Source organism: Carlito syrichta, unplaced genomic scaffold, assembly GCF_000164805.1.
Source record: "Carlito syrichta isolate Samal-C Ts95f unplaced genomic scaffold, Tarsius_syrichta-2.0.1 Scaffold303726, whole genome shotgun sequence".
In the NCBI taxonomy this organism is placed as follows: domain Eukaryota; kingdom Metazoa; phylum Chordata; class Mammalia; order Primates; family Tarsiidae; genus Carlito; species Carlito syrichta.
Window position 1 is genome coordinate 971,690 of NW_007247822.1, and position 26,709 is coordinate 998,398.

At 37.9% G+C, this 26,709-nt stretch overlaps 1 protein-coding gene across 1 annotated transcript in view; it reads left to right on the forward strand.

Moving 5' to 3' along the window:
* The first annotated feature begins 6,004 nt into the window (after window positions 1-6,004).
* Window positions 6,005-26,709, forward strand: part of SLC16A9 (solute carrier family 16 member 9) — a 27,067-nt gene continuing 6,362 nt past the window's right edge. The window contains exons 1-2 of the mRNA XM_008059132.2: window positions 6,005-6,242; window positions 16,606-16,749. Coding sequence (XP_008057323.1) covers window positions 6,047-6,242; window positions 16,606-16,749 — 340 coding nt within the window. The 5' untranslated portion in view covers window positions 6,005-6,046. The remainder of the gene's footprint in view (window positions 6,243-16,605; window positions 16,750-26,709) is intronic.

The window sequence follows — 26,709 nt, forward strand, 5'->3', positions numbered from 1 at the left end:
TTTGGTGAATAAAGGTATTTCTTTCTACTTAGATTTGAAAACTGGTAAGGGAGATAATCTTCCTCACCCTCCCCCATCACCCTCCTCCTCCTAGAAATTCTGACTTAATTCATGATTCCGATGCTGACTATGTAAATGTGTACTTTTCCTGAAGTGCTGTGATTTGAGGATTTAAATGAAGGACAATCTTGCGTGCATTTGTCTTCCCACAATCTCTTAGTCTCTTTAGATGCTTGGATGTTTCCATCACATATTATCTAGTTTGGGGAATTAGAACTCTATTTTCTTTAAAGGAGATTCTGAACAGAAAGTGTAAAGTGCTAAATTGTCATAAGGAAGACTAGAATTGCATGGTTTACTTTTACAGTAGAGTAGGTACTGTGAGGAGTACCAGTTACTGCAAAGGATTTTGTTATTGGAAGTTTGGATTATTCTGTTAACATGATCATGTGACTTGAGTGCCTGGAATTTAGACTCTACAGTTTTGTGCACAGATTGTCCCATCTTTGTGTTTTCAGTTAGTAAATATTAAAAGTTAATTTGTACAAAGGCTTATGGCAGGTGGTGACATGAGTTTTGCCCAGTGCTCTGAATTCAAAGTAAAGAACTCTGCGGAAGCCCATGTGAATGATGGGCGTAGCTGTGACTCTCTTAAGGCAGCAAAATGCCTTGTCATCTAATTAGGGATGTGCATGAATGGATGAATGATATTCCTACTGTCTTAGTTATTATCTGATGAAACCACAGCCAAACGAATGGCTTAGCTAAGTCTGTGGGCAGAGAAGATTTAGTTGAACCTGACTATAAACCTGGCATAAGGAAGTAACACGGAAGGGAATAGTTAAGTGGAAGACCCTGTTGGGAACATGGAAGTTAGGCTTTGGGTCTCCAAATCCATTGCCATGTAAGCTGTTTCAGAACTTAGTAAAATAAAAAAATTTTTCGCTTTTAAAAAAATAAAGTAAGCATCACTTTGGCACCAAAACCTAATAAAAAATGTTTTTAAACAGACAAATGTCACTCATGAATTTAAAAATCCCCTTTAATAAACTAATATAGTGAGTGCATTTATCAAGGAAGATTTAATTCACTAATTCATGGGTGCTTCAGTAGGAGAAAACATAGATTTTATCATATTAAGAGTCATAAAGGAAACATCATATGATCATCTTCCTATTGAGTGAAAATACATCTGATAAAATATAATAACCATTCTTTATAGTAACACTCAAAAATAGAAAAATGCCAATACTTTCTTAACTTTGTAAAATAAATCTAACTAAGCCCCAGAGGTAGCACCATGGCATTTGAAGGCATTCCCACTAATGTTAAAAACTAGACAAAAACGTGTGCTTTTTATTATATGATATTTTCCTGGAAGTATTATTCAATGCAAAGAGGAAAGAAGGAAATTAGATGTGTAAAAATTCAAAATATATAAGGGTAAAACTATCACTGTAGGTGATCTTATAGCTATATTGCCCTGTATATTATGTACATTCAAGAAAATCATCTGAAACTCTATTGCAAATAGGGGAACTTAGTAAGACAACAGAATCTGAAATTGATATACAGATATCATTAGCTTTCACACATACAAACAGAAGACAATACAAAGTAATGAAATAAAAAGATAAGGTCTACAAAGATAAAATAAAATGAAATGTTGAGGAAAACTTCAAACATTAAAAACACAAAAGGAGACTTGAACAAATGCAAAACATATCATATTCTTAGAAACAGTCAATACCATAAAAGGGCCAATTCACTTGAAATCAATTTTTAAATTTAACTCAGTCCTAATGAAAGCACTACCAGATTTCCTTCTGAACCACACAAGCTGATTCAGAAGTTCATATAAAAAAGTAAACAGCAACATCTTTTGAATACAACCCAACACATGCACTGGCTCCCTTTAGAACAATGCCTAAAGGACAAAATCATGAATTTCCCTGCTACTTGGATGTACTTAGAGTCTATAATACCGAGTGATGTATCACAGAAACAAAGAACTGAGTACCACATGTTCTTACTCATAAGTAGACCTTCAACAATTTATAAGAATACTATAAGAAAAGGATTGGCAAGAGCGGGAATCTGCTGGGAGAGAGGGGGCACACCTCATCAACAAGGGTGCCTGCATAATGAACATTTGTATACCTAACCCCGAATTGTACCCCACATCTTTAAAATAAAAAATTAAAAGAGAAAAACAAATACAAAACAACAACAGAAAGAACAATGCCAAAACCTTATCGTCCTTAAGGACAGCAATTTGTTTGCCACCGATCGGACTCAGAGGCCAGGGGTATACTGGTGAGCTCCCAATGGAACTTGGTGGATCTGTGGTACTAATCTATGGCTTTGGCTTTCTCCCGGATGGATTGGTAGATGCACTCTGGGGTTTCCATGGGCCCAAGGACACAAATATAGCACTCTGCAAAAAGTGAAGATAGCCAACTTGCCCTATCTGCACACTCAATGGTCTAGATCTGTTTTTAATGGTATGATTATGCCCTTAATTTATTTTTCACCAAGGACTGGAAAGTGTGTCCCTCCACATCAAAGCCTTAGCTGAGTTCAGTGCTACAAAACCAAATGGCTTTAGCTCTTCTTACCATGTCTCAAGGAGGCACACATGCCATTATTCATACCAAGTGTGGCACTTTCATCTTAGATGAATTGGGTACATCATGGCCATGCTAAGCCAAATGAAACCAGCATTAATACTATAGGTGATACAGATGCTTATTCTAAGAAGATGCCTGGAAAGGTCTCTGATTGGTTTCCCAACATGTTTTCTTGGCTCCCATCAGGATTACAGGACCTCCTTTCAGGCATGGGGAAATTCTTAACTATGTTTATAATAGCACTGTTAATATATTTAGCTGTTACACTTTGTGCATTGTTAGAATTCCTGTGCTCGTAACTAAGCCTATACAGCATGAAAACCAGCGAGGGAAGAAACCATAGGCATGTTTATGTTAAGGCAGCATGACATAGCTACTCCCGTGATAAATATCATGGTTTCAAGTGAGAGTGGGGAAATGATATAGAGACCCACTAATGTCTGTCCATATTGTCATAGTCCCTAGAGAAGGGCATGGCCAGGGCTCAAGCGCTCCTGTACATTCCTGAGCAATATTCCTGAGAGCTAATAAAAGGTGCACTTTCCCTTATCTCCTATGCACTCCCAGTAACTCCTATGCACTCCCAGTAAGTAGCTTCAGGGGATCCTTGACTTTCCTGTAGCCTACGCCCAATCAAATGAAAGATGCAAATCTCCATTTACTCCCTTTTTTTGTGTAGTTATAAGTTTGAATAACATAGTATCAATGTAATCGTATGCCTTGTGAGCTGTATAACTTTTGTTTCAATGTAATCATAAGTTTTGTGATTTGTATAACTTTTGCATAATGCATGATGTCTTAGGCCTTATAAACTCCCTTTACTCCATGGCAGGCTTGATTAATGCTTCTGCTGGGAAGTCTGGACCAAAAAATGTCACTATCAATAAATGTGGCTGAGACTCAAGTTCTATACTATGCTCTGCTGGTCACGTGGCTAATGTACAGGTACTAACAACTCTGAACTTATAAAAGTGAACTATAAAAGCCTGGAGGGGGAGCAGAACTATTTTAGAAAGACCTCGAGTCCAACTCTGCTCCCTGGATTCAAACTCAGAAATAAACTTCTTTCTACCAAAAAAAAAAAAAAAATGGTAAATGCCGTGAGCAGTGGCTCATGCCTGTAATCTCAACACTTTTAAGAGGCAGAGGTGAGAGGATTGCCTGAGCCCACGGGTCCAAGACCAGCCTGGGCAAGATGGTGAGACCTTACCTAAATAAAAAAATTAGCTGGGTGTGGTGGTGCATGCCTGTAGTTCCATCTACTTAGAAGACTGAGGCAGAAGGATTGCCTGAACCCAGCAGGCTGAGACTGTGGTGGCCATGAGCATGCCACTGCACTCCAGGTTGAGTGACAGAGAGACTCTGACTCAAAAAAAAAAAAAAGTGAACAAACACAAATAATCAGGAAAATATTGAAAAAGGAGTATAATGATGGAGAGATGGAACTTAGCTCCACTAAGAGATTAAAATATGTTTAAAATAATGTTATAAAAATTTTATAATGAAATTAATGTGGTAATGATGTATGAATAGACAGACCAAGGAACGGAACAAAAAATCCAGAAATACCAAATGCACATTAGACAGGAATTTAAAAATGGATTTGCACCTCTGAAACAACATATAGCATTCATACTGTGAGAAATGCAAGTTAAAACTACAATGGACCACTGTTTTAGAGAAACAAATTGGCAGAAATCTGAACATTTCACAACGCACTCAAAATCTTGGAGATAATTTAATTCGATCCAATCCCCTGAAGCCAATTTGGTAATACTGATTTCCGTTACAAATATACGTTCGCTTTTACTCAGCAATTTCTCTTTGGGATTTTACTTAACTGATATGCCTATAAGCAAAAAGATATACATATATATAAGGTTCTACATATAGCATTGTTTTTTATCGTAAGCCATAGCAGACTGGTTAAACAGATTATAAAAATCCCATAGTGGAGTACAATGTAGCAGTAAGAAAAAGATAGGAAGGTCAGTATGCATCAGTGGAAAAGATCTTCGAGATAATTATCAAGTGGATTCAATAACTCGTGGATGCTTCAATGGTAGAAAATATAGATTTAATCATTTTAAAAGTTATAAAGGAAACATGATTATCTTCCTATTCAGTGAAAATACATCTGATAAAATATAATTATTATTCTCTACAGTAACACTCAAAAATAGAAAAACACCAACAGGTATAATATGCTATTTTTGTGTAAAAAATAGAGGAAATGCATATTAGAGTTAGTTTGTGTATGCATAAAGAAACTCTAGAAGGATACAGAAGAAACAAGAGGCGTTGGTTACCTGTGGAAGAGATAGGAAACAAGCAGATGGGGGACTTTATATATTGTGTCCTTTTTTCATTTTTGAAACATGCAAGTGTTTTGCCTGTCCAATAAGTAAATAGTAAACACACAGTCATATGGTGAAATAATATGTACTTATTTTTAAAAAGACTGAAGGATGCTTTCTATGTATTGATAGGGAAGAAAAATCTGCAAGGATATAATTAAGTGAATGAAGTAAAGTGAGGAATATAATGTAAATATGCTATTTTTTGTAAAAAAAAAAAAAGAGAGAGAGAAATTGAAGAATATTTGCTTGGTTTTGCTTGTATGTGAATACAGAAACTCTGGAAGGATACTCAAGTTGGGTATCCTTGAACTGTGCTGTGATGTGCTGCCTTCTGCTGCAGGCCCCCTTTGGGAATGAAATTTTCCTTGCTGGGGATGCTGCTGACAGATGGCCTTCAGCTGATAGCCTTTATAGGATAGATTGCCTCCTTTGAAGGGAGCCATCTCACCTCAGGTCACCACTCCTTCTTGGGTCGCTGCATCCAGTGATGCATGGTCCATTGTGAAAGGGCAGCCCGATGACCAGAACAGCTGGACAACTCTGAAGAAATCTGTGCCTTTAGAACTGCAAGGATATCTGAAGCAAGTCTTCTTCCTCTGCTGTCTGTGCCATTCCATAGGTTTTGACTTGAGAGCGCTTCTAGTACGTTCTTCTAGCTAGGAGTCTGCTTCTCAGGGAACCCAAGGAAGTAAACACTAAGAATCAAAATTAGTGTTTCTCTGTGGTTGGGCAAGGGTGGGAACCCGATGGAGGAAGACAGGGTCGAAAAGGAGACCGTTTCACTCTAGGCTTTTTTATAATTAAAACAATTTTTTTTGGTACCATGTGGATGCATGATTCATTCAAATTGTAAATGAAAATGTAACAGTTCACTTGATATGTTAGTGGTATGTTATGCTTTTTCATGTATGTCTTTAGAGAGTGTTTTTTATTTTTTTAATTTAGGAAGAGATCTTTCACTACAAAATACTGTGCCGCACCACACTCTAAGCATGCTTTTCTTTTCTGTTTTTGCTTAGGACCTACAGAGAAACACCTCCTTGATTTCTCTTTACAATGGAACTGAGAAAGTCGCCTGATGGCGGATGGGGCTGGGTGATTGTGCTTGTCTCCTTCTTCACTCAGTTTTTGTGTTATGGTTCCCCACTGGCTGTTGGAGTCTTGTATGTAGAATGGCTGGATGCCTTTGGTGAAGGGAAAGGAAAAACAGCCTGGATTGGATCCCTGGCAAGTGGAGTTGGCTTGCTTGCAAGTAAGTGAATACATTCATGCCTCTTCTTACTCTTCAGTCATTTGATTACATTTGCTACACCATTTGCACTGAGCATGGCATAGAAGCCTTCTTGTTTTTTTTTTTTTTAAAGTATATATTTTCCTGCCTTCATGGAGATTGTAGCACCATTTTTTGCTCTAATAAATCTGTGTGAAAATAGAGGCATTCCATAAGATAGTAAATCGTTCATTTATTTTCTACTGTGTGCCAGGCAGTATGATAGATGCTGGAAATTAAAAGATGAACAGCACACACATAGTTCCTGCTCTTAAGAGGCTCCCAGTCTAGTGAGAAACACATCCACGAGCAAGAATAAATCAGGAAGATGAAGTTAGTGATTCAGGCATGTCCTAGGGACACTGGTGACCAAAGGTCCAAATGACTCTTAGTAGTTCCGTAAACAGTTTCTACACGTCTCATGGCTACTCTTCTCAGACTCAGATACACTGTGGTCAAATCAATGTCTTACAGTCACAACAACTTCATAAGAAAAGTCTGACCTAGGAAAGAGTCTCACAATGATGATATTAAGGGTTTAATATAGTGTTATAGGCTGGGTGCGGTGACTTCGGCCTGTAATTCCAGCACTTTGAGAGGCCGAGGAGAGAGAATTGCTTGAACTCAGGAGGATTGCTTAAACTAGTTTGAGACCAGCCTAGGCAACCACATAGTGTGACATTGTCTCTACAAAAAATAAAAAAATTAGCCAGCTGTGGTGGCACCTGCCTGTAGTCCAAGCTACTAGGGAGGCTGAAGCAGAAGGATTACCTAAGTCCAGAAGGTCAAGGCTGCAGTGAGCATGCCACAGCACTCCAGCGTGAACAACATTGAGATTCCAACTCAAAAAAAAAAAAAGGGTTACATATATGGTATAAAGGGAGACCCAAAAAACCCTGGAATTATCATTTTGAAGGGCAGGCCCCTGTAGTCCATATAGAATTTGTTCCTTCCGATCAGGTGGTCAACCAAAATTTTTATCGGGAAGTTTTGAGAAGGTTGCATCACGATTTGTGAAAGAAATATTCGAGTTGTGATAAACAGGTAACTGGTTCTTCCACCATGGCAATGCACCTGCCCACATTGCACAAAGTGTTCAGCAGTTTTTGACCAAAAATGGCATAATCCCCATACCCCAACCTCCCTATTCAACTGATCTTGCCCTGAGCAACATTTTTTTGTTTCCCTGGATGAAAAAGTCCCCAAAGGGAAATGTTTTGTTGATGTGGAAGAGGTGAAACAAAAAACGGCAGAAGCACTGAAAGGCATCAAAATCGATGAGTTCAAAAACTGTTTTGAACAGTGAAAAAAGCATGTCAATAGATGTGTTGCATCAAACAGAGTACTTTGAAGGTGAATGAAGTTTAAACATGTAGGAACAAAGCACAATTTTTAACAAATATCATTTTTGGGGGGTCCCCCTTTGTATGTTGTGTATTTTGTATGTCTCCAAACGTAATATTCTTGATGAGCAGTTACATATGATGTAATAGTGATTCCTTTCATTTTTAGAACAATAGAGAAGTTTTATTTTCCTTTTTGCAATTAAAATCATCTACCTTTTCAACTTCTAAAGTCACAGTTTGAACTTTTTAGTAATATTTAGTGATAATCACTCTAACATACTTGGAATGATTTAAGCACAAATGTGCTAAGATGGTGACCTAGACGGTGTCAGTAGCTCTGGGATCTCATCCTGTGCCATTATTTCTTGAGCAAACTACCATCTATCTCTATTACAGGGAAAATAAGGACATTGTGTGTGGTGATTTGGAAGGTGTTTTTTGGTTCTAAAATGGTTTCATGAAAATGTGCTTAAAACAAAATGCATTAACTATTTCTACTTTTAAGCATGTGTCTCTCCTGAATATTAAAGGGAATGTCTTAAAAAAGAAAAAAAAAAGCATATGCTTCCAATTGCTGTATTACCTTGTTAAGTTATAAATAAGACAAGAAGACTTGAAAAACAATGTTTGATCATCTGACAAGGTCAGATGAGATGACTAAACATACTAAATAAGGAAAAATAATACTGCCATTATGAGCTCAAGAAAAACAAGAATGTTTGCCCAAGATTTGTTTGAGGACGTTTTCCCAAACAAGGATTATTTGTAAAGCCATCAAAGTACAAGTAGATAATAATTGATATGTTAATAAAGGGATTTGAAAGTATTGATTTCAAGAAAATGACCTGTAGTGGAGAAAGGAGAACTTTTTAAATGTTCTTTAATTAGTCACCATTTCTATTAACAAATACTAAGTTTGACCAGAAGTGTAATTACTCTGACTTCCAGCAAGGATCAAAGGATAATTGGAATGATATCTCAATTAGCACATACCTGGAGAACAAAGCCTCTTTTCACAGGTCTGTCCAGGTAGAAGTTAGTTGAGAGAAGCTGAGATTTCCTTAAGGATGGGCATTGGTGGTCAGAGCTGAGGCTGACTCTCTTTGACAATTAAAGCAGCTCTTTTCATTTTTAAGCAGGACTGGCTACATAATTTGTGGACCCCAGTGCAAAAGTGAATATATGGGATCCTTGTCAGAAGATTAATTTCAAGATAGTGACAACAGAGAGTCAAACCAAGTGTGGAATTTTTGTAAGGGCTGGACCCTTAGGTCACAAGTCCAAGAAGCCAGTCCTGCTTGGAGGGTGGAGAGATAGAGCATCTTACCAAGATTCAGGGAGGAAGCAAGTACTCAAAAGAGCTTGAGGGTGAAGTAGGAAGCTAATTTGAATCTTGACTCCACCATCATTTGGCTGAATGACCTTGGGCAAGTCTCCTAACCTGTCTAGGTCCAATGTCATCAGCAGATGAGGAGGCTGTTGAACCTGATGGTCAAGGCTTTTGAAGAAGAGTGTAGAAAAAGGAGAGCAAAGAATTCAAGAATGAAAAAATGGTGAAAAAAGAAAAGATGACCGAAGAGATACTATGTGTGTGTGCACACGCGCATGCTCTTTAGATATTGTGTCCAGGTTTGAGCATCGCTGAGTCCACTGCACATATTGTATTTGATGTTGATCTCTGTTGATTCTTTTGTAGCATAAATTAAGAGACAAGTCCTTAGTGAAACTGTGCTTATACTTTATTAGCAACCAGTGTCTATCTGTGTGTGAACCACATTGACCATCCACTTTCATCCACTTGACAACTTGTTCTACAGAGAAACAAGTGAGTCATTACTACCTTGGAAGTGGGAAAAGTAAATTTTATGTTGGTGTCTCAAATGATTATCAGAGGTTTTTAATCTGGGAGATAAATAGAATTATCTGTAAGATAATTGCAGCGTATAATTGCCTGGATTTAATCCTCAGATGTTCTAATTCAGTTGATCTGTGATGGGCTCCAGATACATGAGTTTTCTTAAAGTTCCCCAAATGATCTTTGGTTGGGAACATCCATTGACTTGAGTCCTCTTTATTTAGATTTCAATCATATACTTTTTGATAATTCTCCAGTGTATGACTTACTTTGACTTTTTTTACTTATAAAGGTAGCTACTGTAAATTTGTGCTTGAGTGGGGTGCTGCTCATATCATATAAATCATGAAAAATAAATTGTATGTCCAACGACCCTTGATGTAGGCCAGGGACCTCAAATTTTGGGTCCCACCAGAGTCACCAAGAAAGGTGATGCAGGTGAACCCCAGAATTGGGGCTTAGTCTGAGAGGCCAAGTGGATTCTTGGCTTAGTGCAGGAAAAGAATTCAAGCAAGAGTATTAAATAGGAGATGAAAAGTAAGTTTATTAAAGAAATAGATCCATAGGCAGAGCAGCCCATGTGCATCACTGGAGTTTCAGTTGGAAAATACAAGTATGTTATTGAAATGACAGAGAACAGGATGCTCTACAGGCAGAGCAGCCTGGGCTGGTCTATAGGAAGAACAAGAGTCGTATATCACTGGGGTTTTATTTTTACAGCTATCTTTTAATAGCTGTCAAAATATGCTAAACAAGGGCTGGATTATTCATGAGTTTTCTGGGAAAGAAGGAGAGAGTTCCTGGAATCAAAGGATCTTCCACTTTTTAAACCACATATGGTAACTTCCGGGAGTGGACATGGTGATTGTAAACTGTCATGTTGCTGGTGGGAGTGTCTTTTGGCATGCTAATTTATTATAATTTGTGTATAAGGAGCAAAAAGAACACATAGAGGTCACTTTCGATGCCATCTTGGTCTTAGTTGGTCTCAGCTGGCTTTGGCTAGTTTGCTGTCTCCTGTCTTGTCAGTGAGGTCTAGGCCTTGTGACTTTTGTTTTGGGAAACTAGTCCTGCCAGATACCTATCTCATCCTGATTTTAGTGGAGTTTTGGTGGAAAAAAAATTTTTTTTGTATCCTTTGTGATACAAGATGAGTTTATACACATTTGTATAAACATTTACATATTTATCTTTTTGATAAAAGATGAACCTTACATACCTTTATAAATACAATTGCTCTTAAACTCGGGGGCATATGTGAGCTTAAAAGCCAGTTTAATATACATCAGTAGGTCAGGGATAGAGATGGGTATGGTTTCAAAAATCTGCATTTTTAACTAGCTTTCCAGTTGATTTTGGCCCAATTGTTGAAAGGCTTTAAGAACAGAAACAAGCTTTCCCAGAAGAAGAAATTCTGCTTCTGACTGCAGCGTCAGCCTATGCCTGAGAGTTTCAACTTGCCCTTCCTGATGGCCTGCCCTGTGGAATTTCAACTTGCCTAGCTAGGCAAGTATTGTCTGGTCAGTTGCATAAGCCAATTTCTTACAATAAATCTTTTAATATATATTTCCTATTGGTTTTATTTCTCTGATTGAAACCTGACTGATATAGGACGAATGAAGGTAACTGAACTAGAGGGCTATCGTGGCCTTGCATGGTTTTAAGATGAGCTAAAACACCCTTTGACTAGATGTTTTTCTTAAATTCAAGGAAAAGGGTGGAGCTGTTTCTCAGAGTTGCTGAAACAGCAGAGAGATCTTTCATTTGTAGTTGTGTACTTAAGGCAGATTTAATAGTCCCTGCCCCTTCCCTTTTGTCCTAAATTCCTCCAAAGTCCTTTAAGCTCATCATATGCGTCAGTAAACGTTTCCCCAGGTTAATATAGTGAGTCAACGTAGCCACCCTCACTTGCTGAATGAATTGTGAGTACTGGCAGAGCTGGGTTAGGGCATTACTCCAAGGACTGTTAACTCTTTTAAGGAGTACTGAATTCTTGCCTCCTACAAGGATTCTGTTGTGTTGGCCAGTTCCCAGTATCCCAGGATTGGTGGGAATAATGCCTGGGTTTTGGTTAAACTTTCTGCCATTTCTATATACTATCAAGCCAACCAACAAGAAAAACAGTCAGTAGATATGAGGTCAAGGATTTGAGTGGATTCAGCTCCTTAGTTCCTTTCTGACTTTTAGAAGATGGACTTGAGATTTACAGTCTCAGGTGGAGCAAGGACTGAGGGACCTACAGTTTGTAGGAGCCTACTCCATGGGTTCCCAGCATTTTAGGTGGAGGGGTAGGGCTTTCACCAGCCCAAGTGATCTACTTTGTTAGGAAATCCTTGCTACGTGGCTGACCTACAATCTGGTTACTGCTGTATTTTATTTCTCACTGTACCATCAACAAATTATGTATTCAGTGCAGCAGCCCTGGCCACCTTTCCACTCTTGGGGTACTCTGAAACTTTTTTAGGAGAAAGAAGTGTATGGAAGTTGAGGTTATTTCCCAAAAGGAATAATTTCTTTCCCAGAGCTATATTATAATAATTACAAACTGAAAACCACATTGTGTTTCTGATTCCTCCCCTTAGAATTTGTATTCATCCCTTTTGTTGATATAACCATACTTCATGGTCTAGTTCAAAGCTCAGTTCCTTGGCCCAGGGTCATCTTCCTCTTTCGAAATCCCAAAACAGAGTGAGCCTTTTTCTTGGTGCTTATTGCCTGTGGCCTTGGGTTTAGTTTAACTCTGGATGTGTGTTTTTGCCACCGATCTAGGTCCTGGATTGTGTGTGGTTTTCTCTGAGTCCTCTTCTAACATATGAGACTCTAGTGCTGTGCTGTCCAATACAGTGGTCACATGTGGCTCACTTGAGTTGAGATGTGCTATAGGAGTAAAAAATACACAATGGATTTCAAAGACTTAGTACAAAAAGGAATACAAAATATCTCATTAATAGTGTTGAAATGATAGTATTTAGGATACATTAGGAGACAAAATGTGTTTTTAAAATTAATTTCACCTCTTTTTATTTTTCTACTGTTGCTTTAAAAAGTTCAAATTCCATACATGGCTTGCGTGTGTGATTCAGTGTACAATGCAGCACTAGAAGATACTTGGTAAATGGTGAAGGAATGGCAATGGTCAATTATTCACTTTTCTCTTTTATTAACACAAGACCTAAATATAATGTTACAAACATATTTGAAAATCTTAAGTATTGCGTTCTTCCTCCACGCTGACTTTAACTGCCAACAAAAATCAAACTCTGTTGTCTCTTCCCAAATTACCCTGAAGGGCTGAAGGAAGCAATGTCATCACCTTCTCTTTGACTTCCTGAAAAGCAGGAACTCACTCTTTTCATTTTCCTAATTCACCTGTGATCATAACAAAACACTTTTTCTTTTTCTTTTTCTTTTTGAGTTGGAGTCTCACTCTGTCGCCCAGACTGGAATGCAGTGGCCGAGCCTCGTTCTGCTGGGCTCTGGCGATCCTTCCGCCTCAGCCTTCCAAGTAGCTGGAACTACAGGCGTGCACTACCACACTCGGCTAATTTTTTGATTTATTGTAGAGATGACGTCTCGCCAAGTTGCCCAGGCGTGTCTCGAACCCCGCGGGCTCAAGCAATCCACTCACCTCAGCCTCCCAAAGCGCAGGATTACAGGCTGACCCACCGAGCCCAGCTACAAAACACTTTTTAAATTAGAGTTTTCACTTTCCTTCCCCTTATTGGCTGAAAATTGCATCATTCAGCCTGACTTGCAGATGCTAGTAACAAAGAGTTTTCAAAATCCCATCTTAATCCTCCTTTCTTTTTTGGTTCCCCACTTTGGTTTGTAGGATTATTTGTTCTCTCTAACATACAGGTTTTTACCTTCTTGAGCAGAAAGTGTCAGTGTTGTGCCAAAAATATTGCCGGACCACTACAGAGAAGCTCTTTTATGAGCCCTGTCTGCTACCTAAAATGGATAGAGTTGTTCACCTTCCAAAGCCCCTTGCTGCCTCTGCCTTCCTTAGGCCATTCTTCTGTGCTGACTGCCAACTCTGCTACCTAACAGTCCAGTTCAGGATTTTCAGTTCAGTCAAGATTAATCTCCCAAACAGAGGGTAGTGATAGCAATGGTGGCTCCCAAACACCAGTATTGACAGTGGTAATAATGGCTTTCAGATGCCAATACATAGGCACCTGTAAGTTCAAGGGAGGTTTTCACTAATGGCAAAATGAACGTAAAGTCAATGATAGAGTGGAGTGTGTGTGTGTGTGTGTGTGTGTGTGTGTGTGTGTGTCCATGTGTCCCACTATCTTCTCACTGCTTAACCTGAAGCATTATACGACATCTCTGAGAGTAGTTTTTTAAAATTTAATTTGTCTCTTGAAACTCATCCAGGGCTGAGGAATAATACATGACTTATCATCTTGAAAGCCATGAGTATGATTACAAAGAGTCAAACACATAAATGTGTCATGGTTTGCAGATGTGACTTGATGGTCACTTAGTTATACTTTGCCCTAATTGTTATTGGTGAACTACGAGGCTTTTGTGATTTGAGTCCATGTAAATAGAATCTATAAGTATGACCTGGTTTTAAGGATGAGGGTAAAATAATTCTCTCTAAACTTTTAAATACTAAATGATCAGAAATGTTATGTTTTCATCTGACAAAATTCATAAAACTACGTAATCTGCAAATTATTAACAAAAGCACATTGATGGCTGGGCTCAGTGGCTCAGCCTGTAATACCAGCACTCTGGGAGGCCGAGGTGAGTGGATTGCCTGAGCCCACGGGTTCAAGACCCGCCTGGGCAACTTGGCGAGTCCTCATCTCTACAATAAATCAAAAAATTAGTGGGGTGTGGTGTCGCGCGCCTGTAGGTCCAGCTACTTGGAAGGCTGAAGCGGAAGGATCGCCAGAGCCCAGCAGGTCAAGGCTGCAGTGGCTGGGAGCGTACCACTGCACTCCAGTCTGGGCGACAGAGTGAGACTCCAACTCAAAAAAAAAAAAAAAAAAAAAAAGCACATTGATGTTTACCAATATTTTGATTTCTAGAAAAAAATTAAGATACTGATGGCAATCCTTTTCAGTTGACTTTTCAGTTAGGAAGAATGTTGGACTGACTTTGTCCTTAGTCCTGATGTCGATTAGCTATCCAGTCTTGGTCAAATCACGTGATCTTTCTGAATTTCAGTTTCAACATTTTATATTGAGATATTTTGACCATTTTTGGAAAACTTCCAGAATTTCAGCTCTATAATCTTTTGTCTTTTATCTCTAACATCAAAATATTTTTCTCTAAGTAAGCAGCAGATGGCAGTGTGAAAGTAGAAAATTTAAAAAAAAAAAAGAATAGCTTCCAATTTGCTGTTTCATCTATAAAAGAATTCCTGCTCATTTCTTCTTAATTTTTAAATTTTTTTCAAAAAATTATGTGCTAGACAAAAATGATGGAAGAATTTATCACATAATTGGTAGCAATGCTATATATTTTATAAAACAGTGGTTTTAGAATTACATGCATGAAAATTATTACCCCTCATTTCTGACCCCAGGCTTCCAAGCTCTGGGGTTTCCTTGTGATTAACATGCATTAAAGAGCAGAGATTAAAGTTCTATTTTGAGGATGAAACTTGAAACTTTTCAAGTATGCCAGTAATGGCCTCTGTGTGTTTTGATCCCATTGTGCTGTTAAATTTGTGAACACTGATTCGCAATGTCAATGCAGTTTGGGAACAACAGAGAAGGGTCATGTCTTATGCTGTCAGACATCCATTTGTGAAATCTGACTCTTTTAACTCTTTCTATTTTTGAAGTATCTAAGTATTTCTCATTGTGTATACAGACAGTGCCACTATTGGATGATACATTTGGTCTTTCAAATGGATTTTTCTTTCAAAGCATTCCCTCTGTTTGTTATAGAAATATATCAGTCTGCTCTTCTGCACTGGTTCATAGAAGAAAGCCTGAAAGTGGGAGGGGCCAATTCATGGTCAGAGACGGATATGGGAAAGCCAAAGGCATTGGGAGCTATGTGGTATCTCCGTGACAATAATTAAGACTACTTAAATACTTGTTTAAGAGCTTCTCTTGGTATTGGGAAGAATGTTGGGCATAGGATCCTTGCATACTGGCTCTAGCATTTACTAACAGTGAGACTGTGGATGGATTCCATCATTTCTCTGAGGTTGCTTTAAAAAGAAGTACAAAAGCTCTCTGAGTTTCAGTTTCCTTCCATGTAAAATGAGAACATTGGGCAGAATAACCCTTAATATCCTTTTATTTCTATTATGCTAAGCTCTGCAGTTCTGGGTGCTAGTGGGAATGAATTTCATTATCACTTAAATTCTATGATACGAGCAGTTGCCCATTGATGCATAGAACAACTCCAGGTAATGGTCACTTTTGTCTGTCATCCAAAAGGACACAGTAACACTATGAAGTGAATACCATTAATTTTCAGATGAGGCTGGGCTCGGTGGCACAGCCTGTAATCCCAGCACTTTGGGAGGCTGAGGCGAGTGGATTGACTGAGCCTGCGGGCTCAAGACCAGCCCGGGCAACTTAGTGAGCCTTGTCTCTACAATAAACAAAAAATCAGCTGGGCGTGGTAGCGCGCACCTGTAGTTCTGGCTACGGGGAAGGCCGAGGTGGAAGGATCGCCAGAGCCCAGCAGGTGGACGCTGGGGTGGCTGTGAGCATGCACTCCAGCCTGGGCGACGGAGTGAGACTCCAACTCAAAAAAAAAAAAAAAAGAAAGAAAAATTTTCAGATGGAGAAACGAAGGCACAAAAAGTTCAAATAAGCTGCCTAAAAGCAAGCAGCTAGCAAGTAGTATGGCTAGTATTTATAAAGTCTGACTCCAGACCCCCCATTTCTTAACTATGTGATCTTATCATCCTTTAATTTCATTATCAAAAAAAATGGAACTAATAATAGTATCTACCTTCCAAGGCTGCAGTAAGATTAAAATGAGATGAGACTGTTTAAGTGAGATGCCTCCCATAATGTCTGTATATGATAAATCTTCAATAGATGTTTGTTTTTGTTATTGTTCTATGATGGAATCATTTTGATTTTCTGATGCATGGATTATATGATTGTGAAAAAGAAGTTACTGTTAAATAAATGAAAGCTTTTTTTTCTTTTTTTTAAAGGTCCTGTCTGCAGTCTCTGTGTCTCATCTTTTGGAGCAAGGCCTGTCACAATCTTCAGTGGCTTCATGGTGGCTGGAGGCCTGATGTTGAGCAGTTTTGCTCCCAATATCTATTTTCTGTTTTTTTCTTATGGCATTGTTGTAGGTAAGGAACCTGTTCACTGTGACTTTTCTAACCTTTGAGGGTTATGCATCATTTCACTAGTCTAATGTTTATGATTCAGTTAACGTAAAAGAGTGAAAATGCTCACTAATAATGTACTTTCAATGACCACTTCTCCAAAAATTGTTGCTTTAGTTAAAAAAAAAAAAAAATTCACCCAGTGAATCAGTGTTTGAAAGGATAAACAAATGATAATGTGTCTGTCTCCTTGCAAGGCACAGGAAGGTTTTTCATCTCAGCCTTTGTCTCTAGATATAGCACAAAAAGGAAAAGTAAGAGGAAAGAAGATAAAACTTAGACGTCACGGACATCTATCACTTCTCACTGACTTAGGAAGGGCTCTCTTTTCCATTGGACAGTCAAATAGGGCTCTTTTGAGCTGTTTGTATTCACAACCAACTGTTTATGTTCCATGACATTTGTTCCCAGGGCCAAAATCAAAAGTCACAGCATAAGTAAAAGGTCTTTTTTTTAAAGCACTTATTATTATTAAGACAATACATGAATAAAGAAAACTGAGTGGTGGAGATGACGGATATGAGTTACAGGAGAGGAGAGCTTGAAGGGCTTAGGGCACCAGAGCACTGATGGTTTGGGGATAGCCTTTTGATGTATTATACTAATTGTGTTCAATGTCAAAAGTCTCCAGACTCAGGATTTCTAGGAGCTGTTGGTAGGGACTTAGACAAAGATGACTTCCAGCTTTCAAGTGTTTTCTTAATATCTGAAAAGACCTAATTGTGTTGACTACTAATATTCCTCTTTTCTACATGGGAGTATGTTCCCCAATAATAAATAATATAAATTATAGCAGGTGATATTCACTAAGGAGATATCATGTGTTAAAGACCATGCTGAATACTTTATATGATCTCATTTCATCTTCACAAGAGCCCGTGTTACAGAGAGGGGAAATAAAGCTCGAAGAAGTGCAAAAATTACTAACTAAAGTCACAGAGCTGGGAGCCTTGGGGGCTATGTCCGCTCAGTCTGATACCAGAACCTGACCTCTTTTACATTTTTGTAATAATTCTTGGTGGTTTTCGAGCTCTCAAAGTTCATTTTAAATTTAACTACATAACCTATTACTACTCAGATCTTAATCTAAATAAACAGGTCACTTGTTAGGTATTTGAAGGCATGTAGTATATGTTTTATATTTTCTATTTCCTGTAGTGCTTAATGCAGTTTTAAACCTGTGGCTTCAAATAAATTAATCTCTGTGAAAAATTTGAGAATCTTCATTGAGTAATAATTTTGCATTCTTGTCTAAAATCATAAAAATTAATATGTAAATATCTATGCTTATGTATGAACACTGGATTATTCCTTTTTGGACAAACCTCTTTGTATAGAAAATGAAATCATTATACTATGAGCATGATTTGGGTATTTTTCTCAAACTCTGGACTAGCCATTTAACATTTCATGGGATTTTACTCTTATACATGGTTAATCTAGGTAGCCTTTGTGAATACATATCCAAAGTTGTCACTGACTTGAAAATAGATTAAAAAGTGAGTATCGTAGCATTTGCATTATCTATAGCCAAAAATGAATTTTTAAAAGAAGAAAATTAGCTTACATTGTCCATGATTTATATACATTTGATTGTTAATATAAGTAGTTACATATGAAGAGTGAAAATACTCACTAATAATGGAAGACTATCTAAGGATATACAGCAATAAAAAGGCAAATTAACTAACCTATATAGCTAAATTTCAAAATTTCTGTAGCAATGGAGAGAGCTTTACCTGTGAAGTTGATTTTGATTTAGCTTATGTTGTTGGAACCTTTCAATAAGTAACCCTGCTGCCCCGTTCCCTACTCCACCTCCCATGATCTTGTAGTAGTCTGTTTAGATGGGATTTGATATTAGTTTGGGTTTATTCTCTCAGTGGCTGCTGCTGCTGGTGGAATTATAGGGCTTTCACTTGGCTTTCCCCACGATGATAACGCTTCTCCATTGGCCAAGGAGCCAAAGAGCAGTGCTGGGAGTTATACCAACTTTTGTGTACATGTGCTGCTCCAATTAAATATCATGGACTGGAGAACTAACTGGGCCAAGTGGACCCACTGTGATCCAGAGTTAGGCCATAATCTCATATACCTGTCCTCATATAAACCCACTCTGAGGGGAGGCCTTGTAAACTATTCAGATCTCTAACAGCAGTGCTCAAAATCTATTGTACTTCCGCATGTACAATTACCTAAATAAATGGCCATAGTTCTCTTTGGGGAAAGACTCAACTTTTCATTTCATATACATTTGTCATTGTGTTTGTTGCAGTGTCATTTCTCCTAGAGTCTTGGCTTCTCCTTCAGTTAGTAGATTCTGCATCAGAAGACAGGTCTAAAGATTATATCTGGCTCTGATGTGGCAATAGGTTCTGAATCTCAGCAACTAGGAGGAAACTGTCAGCTCATGGAGAGAGCACTGGTCTTCAGGTTAGGACATACACGTTCTGTGAACTCGAGCAAGCCCCTTATCTCCATAGATGACTGTACCCTCATCTATGAAGGTAGGCTAAGAAATCTACATCCCATGGGTTTTGTGAGGATGAAATGAAGTCAAGCAAGATAGAAATAAAAGTTAAATAAAGAGTTGAGTTGTATCTCAGTTAATTAAAAAGTCTCTCACTCTGGTAATTATTGGGGACATATGAGCTACTCCTTGCTGGCAAATTATTAACATTTACCATGATAGTTGATTTCTTTGTGGTTTCATTTCTACGGTACAGGACTTATAGAATGTAGTATTAAATAAATGGGATAATAATGAACAATGACAATTTTATTCTGTCACTATTTGAACATAGAGTATTCAGTTGAAAAGGAAGTGACAGGGAATTATTGCACGGTCTAAACCCATCTCATTCCTGTATTATGAGCTCTTTAGGAAAAAAAAAACAAGAAGGATTCAGTCCAGTGGTTACTTCCACTGAGTTGCAGTTCTGTGCAGAATCATATCCTAAGGACTTTTCATTTGCCTGGAATAAACTATATAGCCTCTTAACATAGACAGTATGGCAAAGGGAGAGACCAAGCACTAACGGACAGGTTAGGGTTGAACCATGTGAATTAACCTTCTCATCCACTCACCAGCTGTGTGACTATAAACATATTTTTTAACTCCCCATTTTGAAACTGAGCATAATAATAGCTTTCATTTCATAGGCGTTTGTAGAGACAAATAACATAATGCAGTGAATGTTAGTTAGCATAACTATTGTTATTAATTTTGTGACCTTGAAAAATTATTCAGCCTCTCTGAGCTTCCATTTTTATTTTTTTTAAAATGGAACTAATATAACTTTACAGAGATATCGTGATATTCATGAGACAATATACATAAAGAAGCACACAGAGATGGTTAATGCATATTTGTTCCTTTCTCCTTAAATTACTTCTTGACCTTTCAATTTAAGACTGCAGCAGCAATTTTTGGCTACTGAAGAAGCTATATTGAATCAGAAGTATGTGTGTAAAAGATTAAACTACATAGAAAAAGAAAGTCATATTGGATGTGTAATTACAATCTAAAATATCAAATGAACACTAAAAGGTATTAATTGGTATAATTATGTGTCATAGTTTAACTGACATTTCCAAAAATATCATCTTGACAATGTGATGCTATTTTTTTTTTTGAGTGGGAGTTTCACTTTGTAACCCAGGCTGGAGGGCAGTGGCATGCTCCTAGCCACTGCAGCCTCAACCTGCTGGGCTCAGGCGATCCTTCCACCTCAGCCTTCCAAGTAACTGGAACTACAGGCATGCGCCACCATGCCTGACTCATTTTTTGATTTATTGTAGAGATGAGGTCTCACCAAGTTGCCAGGGCTGGTCTCGAACCCGCGGCCTAGGTAATCATCCCAAAGTGCTGGGATTATAGGTGTGAACCACGGTGCCTGACCTATGATGTTGCCTTGTATAGGTTTCTAGGTATAAAATGGCAGCTTGCCAGATTTCAAGAGACTGTAAGCTACATGGCCAGATCTGGTGATTCAGACTCCTGTTGTCTCAATCACTTACTAAATCAGTAAAAAGTCAGTGTGGTGGGAAATGGAAATGGGAAAGGGAGAAGATGATGGTGCAGAAATGTGCCCCTAATGAATTGCTCCAACTTCTTTCTAATAATTTCTCTTTGCTTTTCTGGAAAGCACAACTCAAAATCAATTTCTTGCATTCTCTTTTCTTGAGACGATACTGTTACTTACCTGCCTGATTATGGTTTTCTTAATATTCCTCTCTTATTTTTGGAAAATTGAATTTTCCTTCATTTTCTTGATAATATCTGCATAGTTCACTGAGACTGGGGAGTGACAAAACTGTATTTGTGGGCAGTTTGATTCTCTTACTCTAATTATAGCTAAGGAGATAAAGACCATCTCCTGCATATTCACTTTAGCAGAAGTAGAGATTTACACCCTCCATTTTATATTGTTATGTCATTAAAGATAGTATTTTCATTCTCATGGATTTGCAGCTGTAATAAGGAATTATGATTTTCTAATACAGTCTGATGCTGTCTCTACATAATGCCATAATACTCAGGTGAATGGTGAAAAAAAAGTACCAATATAATGGCAATTTCTTAGTATTTAAAACTATATTCCAGGCCGGGCTCAGTGGCTCAGCCTGCAATCCCAGCACTTTGGGAGGCCGAGGCAAGTAGATTGCCTGAGCCCACAGGTTCGAGACTCACCTGGGCAATTTGGTGAGACCTTGTCTCTACAATAAGTCAAAAAAATTAGCCAGGCATGGTAGCACGCGACTGTAGTTCCGGTTACTTGAAAGGCTGAGGCGGAAGGATCACCAGAACCTAGCAGGTTGACGCTGGGGTGACAGTGGGCGTGCCACTGCTCTCCCATCTGGGTGACAGAGTAAGACTCCAACTAAAAAAAAAAAAGAAAAAAAAAGAACTGTATTCCAGATGCAGATACTAAAGCTACATTTCTCTTCATTTTTACAACCATCTTGTGATAAACTAAGAATTAAAAGAGTTGAAGTGACTTTTCCAAAGCCACACAACCAATTGTCCAACTAGAGGAATAGACTTACAAATCCATAATTTGTATGATAGCACAAGAACTACAATAATAAAATGAAACTAATGTCCTGAGCTGGTGGACTATGTCTGTGTAGGGGATGTGGGGTGTTGAAAAAGTTCCATGTAGGAATTCATGCTTGAGCTGAGTCTCAAAAGACAGGTAGGATGTGGTTAGGTGGATATGGGTTGGAAGAGGAGTGAGAATGGTGTAAGGAGGACATCCCAGGAGCCCAGGGACTCAGAGGTATGAGACAGAATAGATAATAGCAATCTTTTTATATGTGTCTGTTAAGGAATGCACAGCTTATGTTGGAAGTTGCAATATGTCAAATCATGGTGTGTAACACAGAACAGATGGTAAAAGGCGGTCTTATTGCAGGAGTGTGATGAGATGAGAAATGCATGACACCAGTTTAGAAGGCAGCTTGGTGGAAAAAGTCCTAGAGACTGAGACAGCTAATAGGAGACCATAGATCAGACAAGATGAAAAGGTAAACTGATGAAGTGTCAGTGCAGAGAGAGACAGAGGTTGATTATTTAAGGCTGTAAGGGTGATAAGAGCTTGAGGTCTAGTTTGATATGAGCGGATGAGGGAAAAAAGGCCTCTGAGGTCTTGGTCTCAGTCAGAGGTGTGTGAATGGAACAGTGTGGGGAAAAAAAGATAGAACAACTAAATACATTTAGTTTTTTTCTATTTAAGTTATGGAAAACAATTATATTTTACTAATGTTGACGCTTTGAATTATCAGCAGTCCAGGTTTAGTTTAGTTTTAAAATTGTTATGTTTTTACTGGAGGTTGATGCTCAGAATTTTTTCACTGGTTAGGGATTTGATCAAAACCGATTGGAGACCAAGGAATGCTTCAAGGCAATGGTTTACAAAATTTCTGGTCTTGAAACCCTTTAACACTCTTTTATATGGTACCCCCAAAAGTTTTTGGTTATGTGAATTATATGCCTATTTATTCCATTAAAATTTACCATATTAAGAAATGAGAAATTTAAAAATATTTGTATAGTAATTTATTTAAAGATAACCAACTCCATACACGTTAAAATGTATTATGAAAAATAACTCTAGGGGCAACCCTTCCGGGTCCCCTCCCACTGTGGGAGCTTCTCTGTCCTCTCAATAAATCCGGCTTTAAAAAAGAAAAGAAAAGAAAAATAAGTCTGTTTTTTAAAGCAAAACAAAATTTGGTGAGAAGAATGCTATTGTTTTACATGTTTGCAAGTCTTTTTAATGTCTGACTTCATAGAAGACAACCGAATTCTCATATCTACTTCTGTACCTGACCGGTTGCAATATGTTTTTTGATTGAAGTAGCTGAAGGATATATAGTCTCACTCAAAGATGTAGTTGGAAAAGGAAAAAGTTTTTCCCAGACTTTTCAGATAATTGTAGAAATTTCTCTTTGTTACCATACCAAAACTTGGTAAGTGATAGTTTCCCAAGATTAATTATAATGTAGAATCTGACACCACATTGGTATACTATTCTGTTATATTAAATCCTTTTATAAATTCTGTACTTTGAATAAATCTTCATTCATACCTGATTTTGTAGCATCATGCATTGGTTATTTGTAAAATACTGGTTTGCTGAGTGATGCAAGAATTTAAAAATGTTAACACATTTCATTATAAAACATCACTCTTTTTAATATCACCAACAAATACATCAGAATTTTTTTTTTTTTTTTTTTGAGTAGGAGTCTCACTCTGTTACCCAAGCTTGAGTGCAGTGGCATGCTCATGGCCACCACAGCCTCGATCTGCTGGGCTCAGGTGATCCTTCTGCCTCAGTCTTCCAAGTAGCTAGAGCCACAGGTACGCACCACCGCACCGGGCTAATTTTTTTATTTATTGTAGAGACGAGGTCTCACCAAGTTGCCCAGCCTGGTCTCAAACCCCTGGGCTCAGGTAGTCCTCTCCCTTCAGTCTCCCAAAGTGTTGAGATTATAGGCATGAGTCACCACGCCTGGCAGAAATCTTTATGTATTAGGAAACTCTCAAATGCATAGTGGCAGATCATAGTGGTTTTTTAAAATTCTGATATTTTGCTGAAAACATGAATTGTATCGTTGATGACAATTACTGTCATTGTTTCCCTTGTGAGTACACTTTTATGAAAATGTCTGCCAAACATCCAGGGTTGAATAACCACAATTTGTCAGACATTCTTTCAAATAAAAACAGGGTCATATGAAAAAAGTGGCTATTTTTGCTGCAGACTAAAACAATGGCTTAAGTGCTTTTTTTTTTTTAATAGGAGTTATTGTGATTCAAATGAAGAATTTCAAATGAATTTGTAGCCAGCACCGTGGCTCAAGCCTGTAATCCCAGCACTTTGGGAGGCCAATGTGAGGGACTTGCCTGAGCCCACAGGTTCGAGAATAGCTTGGCAACTTGGCGAGATCTCATCTCTACAATAAATCAAAAAATTAGTCAGGTGTGGTAGTGCACACCTGTAGTTCTGGCTACTTGGAAGGCTGAGGTGGAAGGATCGTCTGAGCCCAGCAGGTCGATGCTGGGGTGGCCATGAACATGCATGCCCCTGCCCTCCATCCAGCCTGGGTGATGGAATGAAACTCCAACTCAAAAACAAACAAACAAAATGAATTTGTTTTTACTGTGAATGTGTGGTGGTGAAGCCTGTAATGTGTGAAGTTTGGGACAGATGTCATGATTTGTAGTAGAGCTTTTGCAATTATATTCATCATCCCTTTTATACCATCAGCATGAATGTGAACACAGTGAAAAAAAACAGAAAACGTCTTACTATAAAAATAGTTTTGACTTAATGAAAGAGCTCAGAAGTTGTGGGGTACACAAACCTCTTTTTTTTTTTTTTAGTATAATTGCTGGTTTAAGGTCATCTGGATACAGCTGTGGGAAGGTGTCACACTACCTTCTGCTTTTTGAAAATGTAAAGAAAACACATTTCAAATGTCTGTTGTATTTTTTTTTAAAGGAGATAATCATATCTTAAACTCATGGCCTTGATAATTTTAAACATTATTTCTTTTTAGTCCAAGGTCAAAAGTTTAAAAGTTGCTATTTCAACATTTTTGGCATTGGCATTTAGTAATCTGAAATGTCTTTTTTTTTTCCCATTTCTGCAATGCCTAACATTTGACAGAACCCTGACAACCAAATCACAGAAAAGTAAATTCTTTTTCCCTCCAAAGGCTTTCAGGGATATAGTCTTAGTCAAGAGTGATAATGTTTGACTTCACAAAATTGATTTTTCAGAAGCAGGTCCTATTTCATGTCTTAAAGTATCTTATGTATAGTAATGACAACTCATTATGTTTTAGGTTGTGAGATAGCATTTTTTCCCCATAAAATCATATAAAAGGATACTCTATTTTAAAAGGTTGATTTAAAGTGTAATTGTTCTACTCTATTTCTTTAAGAAGACTTTTTATGGATGATTATCTGAGTCCTGGGTTTAGGAAATGCTGATTTCCTAAAATGTTTATGCAGTGCGTTAGGTTAAAATATTCTATCCCAGTAGGGCCTCCAAATGTTAAGTCAGACCCAACGGGTTGTGTGTGCAATTCGGTACCACGTGAAAGATCCAAAGAATTGCACAGAAGTTAGATTAGAAATTATAGTTCATTTAGAAAATAAATTAGAGAGAGAGACAGAGAAAGGGAGAGAGAAGAGATTCACCTCCCCAAGGTTAGGGGAAGGGACCAAAGCCAGGAAAACATGGCCTGGCCATAACTCAAAGAACACATGGTCAGACCACAGCTTAGCAAGGCAATGGCTAGAAAATAAATTAGAGAGAAAGGGGCTTCACCTCTCCAAGATAAGAGAGGAGGGCAAAGCTTAGCAAACATGGCAGCATCCATAGCTCAAAGAGCACATGGCTAGACCAGAGTCTAGTAAAGCAGTGGTAACTGGCTGCTTGGAGTCAATCCTTTTAAACTTTCCCTTTGGTTGTGGGAAGGTAGTCAAGATGATTGGATGGTGGTCTGCTCCACGTTATCATGGAGAGCCAGTATGATAGGTACTGATGTCAGGTGATGGAAGGCAGGTGGATGAGTAGGCTAGTCACATGATTGCTGCCATGGTGATGGGATCTGTGTTAGGTTAACTTATTTAGAAAACAAGCTGGGGAGGGAGCAGTAAAGCAATTGTCAATAGCTACCTCTGAGAAACTGGTTCAGTCCTTGGCTAGTGGTTTTGAGGATAAATTAAAGTGAACTGCTAGAGAAAAATGACAAAGCTAAGCAATGTAAAAATGGCTGCTCATTGGCTGTATTGACTCCATGTTATATCCTTTCACAGTGTATTTGTTAAACCCATATATTCTTTTTAATCAAAGTTCAGGTAGTTATTTAAAGCAATCAATAATTCATTTAATGGGCCATGGTTAAAATTCAGTTTTTGGGCTCTGGCTTATGTGTTGTTTTTCGAGTGATCCTCGAAAGAGACAATATTACAAAAAATGGGCGAAAAATAAATGAGTTGGAGCCAAAAGAGAATTTTATGAGAAACAAAAATTTACCAGATAAGTAAAGATACTTATGTTACCAGATACTTAAAAGGGAGCAAAAGATTAAGCTAACAAACTAGCTCCTTGGAGATGATCTGGAGATAAATATTACCCTTGGGACTTAAGAACAGAAATTTAGTTGTAGGATTTTTTTTAATTATAAAATAATTTCAAATTTGCAGAACAGTATAGCAAGTAACCATATGCTCATCATTTAAATTTAATAGCTGTTACTATTTTTGGTGTATTTTAAACTGAAAACATGACTACATTTTACTTCTAAATAAGGTAGTATGCATCATTAAAAGATAAAAAAGTTTCAAATATAAATTTTTTTTTTTTTTTTGAGTTGGAGTCTCACTCTGTCGTCCAGACTGGA